Raw genomic sequence first — 5,777 nt, forward strand, 5'->3', positions numbered from 1 at the left:
CTATCTACAGGGGGTACCTGGTCTATCTACAGGGGGTACCTGGTCTATCTGTTAGGGGTACCTGGTTCATCTTACTGGGGGTACCTTACCCATCTACAGGGGGTTCCTGACCTGTCTACAGGGTACCTGACCTATCTACAGAGGGTAACTGGTCTGTCTACAGGGGGTACCTGTCCTTTCTACAGGGGTACCTGTCCTTTCTACAGGGGGTACCTGGATAGATTTAAGAAAATAATGATCAGTTGCACATGAGGGCAGTGGTGTGACGCACTGCTCCTGCCATTTCCTGCGGCCCCCACAGATCTTGCAGTTCCCTTGATGGCCCCCCAAAAAAAAATGTGTGTGTTACCTGCTCTGTCAGAGCACCTCTCATCTCATGTGAAACTCATAGTTCCAGAGCGGTCTGAGTCAGAATCCTGAAAATTTCCTGAAGATACTAAACTCACAACATGATGACCAATCAGAACAGAGAAACATATATTACACAGTTAGCCACATACTGAGGGGGGTCCTACATCTGAACTTCTATTTAGTCACATTTTCCCTTAGTCATGCACTGATGTCAATGGTAGTTTAATAGATGTCACTGGTAGTTTAATAGATGTCACTGGAAGTTTAATAGATGTCACTGAAGTTTAATAGATGTCACTGGAAGTTTAATAGATGTCACTGGAAGTTTAATAGATGTCACTGGTAGTTTAATAGATGTCACTGGTAGTTTAATAGATGTCACTGGTAGTTTAATAGATGTCACTGGAAGTTTAATAGATGTCACTGGAAGTTTAATAGATGTCACTTGTAGTTTAATAGAGGTCACTGGAAGTTTAATAGATGTCACTGGAAGTTTAATAGATGTCCCTGGAAGTTTAATAGATGTCCCTGGAAGTTTAATAGATGTCACTGGTAGTTTAATAGATGTCACTGGAAGTTTAATAGAGGTCACTGAAGTTTAATACGTCACTGGAAGTTTAATAGATGTCCCTGGAAGTTTAATAGATGTCCCTGAAGTTTAATAGATGTCACTGGAAGTTTAATAGATGTCACTGGAAGTTTAATAGATGTCCCTGGAAGTTTAATAGATGTCACTGGTAGTTTAATAGATGTCACTGGTAGTTTAATAGATGTCACTGGTAGTTTAATAGATGTCACTGGAAGTTTAATAGATGTCACTGGTAGTTTAATAGATGTCACTGGAAGTTTAATAGATGTCCCTGGAAGTTAGGATTCACCCAGGGGTAAACAGTAGACTCATCACAGTATGATTTAGTAAACTCAATCATACATGATCCAGTGAGACCTGTACATCAACAACAACACCTTCAACACTCATACCAAGTATTTCTGGATCTTCATCCAAAGCATGTGGAATTCAACCAGTCCCAACTTGGCATTTCCATCTTTCTGGAGACAGATGTCAAGGTTTGTAACCTACAAGGTACAGGAAGTTCTCAAACATTGTCCATGTCAATGGGTGTTCACTATGTGTGGCATGACTCATGTATATATTGATTGGTTCAAATCAGGCATCATTTGAACAATTTACTCCCTCTTTGTAGCCTGGTCCAGGCTAGTCTTATTGAACCCAATGGCAATAGGAGTTGGCTAGACAGCACAAACAGATCTTGGACCAGGCTAGTCTTATTGACACCATTGGCAATAGGAGTTGGCTAGACAACACAAACAGATCTGGGACCAGGTTATAAAACTGCATGGAGCAGTATAAACATCTGTGAAGGTGTCAAATCAAGATAGAGACATAAAAGGAAATAGTTTTTGTAACTGTTAAGGATACATCTAGAAGACTGACAATGTGTCGTCCAGTTTCAAGACTAAAACCTTCCGTCTTGATGTCGGCCCCTGGAAACCATCGGGATAAAATCATTCAGTTGAAATAACATTCATTCTAAGGCTCAATAATATATATAATTATTATAATTTAGAAATTTATTGAAAATGTCTTTACTTTTAGCGAAAACTTTGTTCAGAATTTCAACAAGTTCGAAGACAGTCACTTCGCCGTCCTGTTCGAGAAATAGAACACAGTCAACTCAGGTCATTATTGTGTGTAAAACAGTCAACTCAGGTCATTATTGTGTGTAAAACAGTCAACTCAGGTCATTATTGTGTGTAAAGCAGTCAACTCTGGTCATTATTGTATAGAACACAGTCAACTCTGGTCATTATTGTATAGAACACAGTCAACTCAGGCCATTATTGTATAGAAAGCAGTCAACTCTGGTCATTATTGTATAGAACACAGTCAACTCAGGCCATTATTGTGTGTAAAACAGTCAACTCAGGTCATTATTGTATGTAAAGCAGTCAACTCTGGTCATTATTGTGTGTAAAGCAGTCAACTCTGGTCATTATTGTATGTAAAGCAGTCAACTCTGGTCATTATTGTATAGAACACAGTCAACTCAGGTCATTATTGTGTGTAAAGCAGTCAACTCTGGTCATTATTGTATAGAACACAGTCAACTCAGGTCATTATTGTGTGTAAAGCAGTCAACTCTGGTCATTATTGTATAGAACACAGTCAACTCAGGTCATTATTGTATGTAAAGCAGTCAACTCTGGTCATTATTGTGTGTAAAGCAGTCAACTCTGGTCATTATTGTATAGAACACAGTCAACTCAGGTCATTATTGTGTGTAAAGCAGTCAACTCAGGTCATTATTGTATAGAACACAGTCAACTCAGGTCATTATTGTATGTAAAGCAGTCAACTCTGGTCATTATTGTATAGAACACAGTCAACTCAGGTCATTATTGTATGTAAAGCAGTCAACTCTGGTCATTATTGTGTGTAAAGCAGTCAACTCTGGTCATTATTGTATAGAACACAGTCAACTCAGGTCATTATTGTATGTAAAGCTGTCAACACAGGTCATTATTGTGTGTAAAGCCATCAACTCAGGTCATTATTGTATGTAAAGCGGTCAACTCTGGTCATTATTGTATGTAAAACAGTCAACTCTGGTCATTATTGTATGTAAAGCAGTCAACTCAGGCCATTATTGTATGTAAAGCAGTCAACTCTGGTCATTATTGTGTGTAAAACAGTCACCTCAGGTCATTATTGTGTGTAAAACAGTCAACTCAGGCCATTATTGTGTGTAAAACAGTCAACTCTGGTCATTATTGTATGTAAAGCAGTCAACTCAGGCAATTATTGTATGTAAAGCAGTCAACTCAGGTCATTATTGTGTGTAAAGCAGTCAACTCTGGTCATTATTGTATAGAACACAGTCAACTCAGGTCATTATTGTGTGTAAAGCAGTCAACTCAGGTCATTATTGTGTGTAAAGCAGTCAACTCTGGTCATTATTGTGTGTAAAACAGTCAACTCTGGTCATTATTGTATGTAAAGCAGTCAACTCTGGTCATTATTGTATGTAAAGCAGTCAACTCAGGTCATTATTGTGTGTAAAACCAGAGGGAACTTACACTGCCGGCGATCTGCTTGAACATTTGCTTGAAATTGGGATCCACATCTTTCTCGGCCACTTTAATCTGGAGAGAATAGATGTTGATCAATGAGCATATTTTGGATATATTCTCTCATAAAAGACAGTCGAGAAAACAGTCGTTCTGAATATATTAACAATAGACTCTGGAATTAATAAGGGAACAACTAAGGAGTAGGTCAACAGCTTACCTCCTTCACCTCTTCAGCAGCCACCGAGCCCATTTCACTGGAATAACACAGTTTGTTTCAGTTACACTCTTTATCCACTAGGTGGAGGTATCAGCTAGTCGATACACAGTTTGTTTCAGTTACACTCTTTATCCACTAGGTGGAGGTATCAGCTAGTCGATACACCGTTTGTTTCAGTTACACTCTTTATCCACTAGGTGGAGGTATCAGCTAGTCGATACACAGTTTGTTTCAGTTACACTCTTTATCCACTAGGTGGAGGTATCAGCTAGTCGATACACAGTTTGTTTCAGTTACACTCTTTATCCACTAGGTGGAGGTATCAGCTAGTCGATACACAGTTTGTTTCAGTTACACTCTTTATCCACTAGGTGGAGGTATCAGCTAGTCGATACACAGTTTGTTTCAGTTACACTCTTTATCCACTAGGTGGAGGTATCAGCTAGTCGATACACAGTTTGTTTCAGTTACACTCTTTATCCACTAGGTGGAGGTATCAGCTAGTCGATACACAGTTTGTTTCAGTTACACTCTTTATCCACTAGGTGGAGGTATCAGCTAGTCGATACACAGTTTGTTTCAGTTACACTCTTTATCCACTAGGTGGAGGTATCAGCTAGTCGATACACAGTTTGTTTCAGTTAATCTCTTTATCCCTGGGGCGGCAGGGTAGCCTAGTGGTTAGAGTGTAGGGATGGCAGGTAGCCTAGTGGTTAGAGTGTAGGGACGGCAGGTAGCCTAGTGGTTAGAGTGTAGGGGCGGCAGGTAGCCTAGTGGTTAGAGTGTAGGGATGGCAGGTAGCCTAGTGGTTAGAGTGTAGGGACGGCAGGTAGCCTAGTGGTTAGAGTGTAGGGGCGGCAGGTAGCCTAGTGGTTAGAGTGTAGAGGCGGCAGGTAGCCTAGTGGTTAGAGTGTAGGGGCGGTAGCTAGTGGTTAGAGTGTAGGGATGGCAGGGTAGCCTAGTGGTTAGAGTGTAGGGATGGCAGGTAGCCTAGTGGTTAGAGTGTAGGGGCGGCAGGTAGCCTAGTGGTTAGAGTGTAGAGGCGGCAGGTAGCCTAGTGGTTAGAGTGTAGGGACGGCAGGTAGCCTAGTGGTTAGAGTGTAGAGGCGGCAGGTAGCCTAGTGGTTAGAGTGTAGAGGCGGCAGGTAGCCTAGTGGTTAGAGATACAAGATACAAATCTGTCATTCTGCCCCTGAACAGGCAGTTAACTCCACTGTTCCTAGGCAGTCATTGAAAAAAATAATTTGTTCTTAAGTGACTTGCCTAGGTGGGGGTGTCAACTAGATGATAAATAGTTCGTTTGAGTTACACTCTTTATCCACTAGGTGGGGGTATAAGCTTGTAGATGAACAGTTCTATCAGAATCCATTGCAAGCTGTTCATAATTGTGATGACCAACATCCTGCACATATTGGCCCTGTCCAGAAACAACCTGTTGGCCCTTCCCCTTAGCCCCTCCAACTTAGGCATTTCATTAAAGAACCCCTTATCCCGTTTCCCTAGGCACTTAATGGAAAAGCACCATAGCCCCTTCCCCTATGCACTTCATGGAAAAGCCCCATAGCCCTTTCCCTAGACACTTCATGGAAAAGCCCCATAGCCCCTTCCCCTAGGCACTTCACAGAAAAGCCCCATAGCCCCTTCCCCTAGGCACTTCACGGAAAAGCCCCATAGCCCCTTCCCCTAGGCACTTCACGGAAAAGCCCCATAGCCCCTTGCCCTAGGCACTTCACGGAAAAGCCCCATAGCCCCTTGCCCTAGGCACTTCACGGAAAAGCCCCATAGCCCCTTCCCCTAGGCACTTCACGGAAAAGCCCCATAGCCCCTTCCCCTAAGCACTTCAAGGAAAAGCCCCATAGCCCCTTCCCCTAGGCACTTCACGGAAAAGCCCCATAGCCCCTTCCCCTAGGCACTTCATGGAAAAGCCCCATAGCCCCTTCCCCTAGGCACTTAATGGAAAAGCCCCATAGCCCCTTCCCCTAAGCACTTCAAGGAAAAGCCCCATAGCCCCTTCCCCTAGGCACTTCATGGAAAAGCCCCAATAGCCCCTTCCCCTAGGCACTTCACGGAAAAGCCCCATAGCCCCTTCCCCTAGGCACTTCACGGAAAAGCCACT

General features: G+C 42.6%; 1 protein-coding gene across 1 annotated transcript; it reads right to left on the minus strand.

Moving 5' to 3' along the window:
* Window positions 1–1,034: 1,034 nt before the first annotated feature.
* LOC124029619 (calpain-2 catalytic subunit-like) lies at window positions 1,035–4,288 on the minus strand. Its single transcript, XM_046341269.1, has 5 exons — window positions 3,662–4,288; window positions 3,451–3,516; window positions 1,964–2,021; window positions 1,793–1,857; window positions 1,035–1,401 (listed from the first exon to the last, which is right to left on the minus strand). Exons 1-5 carry the CDS (start codon window positions 3,692–3,694, stop codon window positions 1,327–1,329), a joined length of 297 nt encoding a protein of 98 aa, XP_046197225.1. The 5' UTR covers window positions 3,695–4,288; the 3' UTR covers window positions 1,035–1,326.
* Window positions 4,289–5,777: the final 1,489 nt, after the last annotated feature.

Source organism: Oncorhynchus gorbuscha, unplaced genomic scaffold (genome assembly GCF_021184085.1).
Source record: "Oncorhynchus gorbuscha isolate QuinsamMale2020 ecotype Even-year unplaced genomic scaffold, OgorEven_v1.0 Un_scaffold_7014, whole genome shotgun sequence".
Lineage (NCBI taxonomy): Eukaryota > Metazoa > Chordata > Actinopteri > Salmoniformes > Salmonidae > Oncorhynchus > Oncorhynchus gorbuscha.

Excerpts from the sequence above, each read along its gene's own strand:
- LOC124029619 (XM_046341269.1), bottom strand. The coding sequence starts at position 3,694 with ATGGGCTCGGTGGCTGCTGAAGAGGTGAAGGAG. Across the intron at positions 3,517-3,661 it reads CTGCTGAAGAGGTGAAGGAG|ATTAAAGTGGCCGAGAAAGA; the intron begins GTAAGCTGTTGA and ends TATTCTCTCCAG. Across the intron at positions 2,022-3,450 it reads TCAAGCAGATCGCCGGCAGT|GACGGCGAAGTGACTGTCTT; the intron begins GTAAGTTCCCTC and ends TTTCTCGAACAG.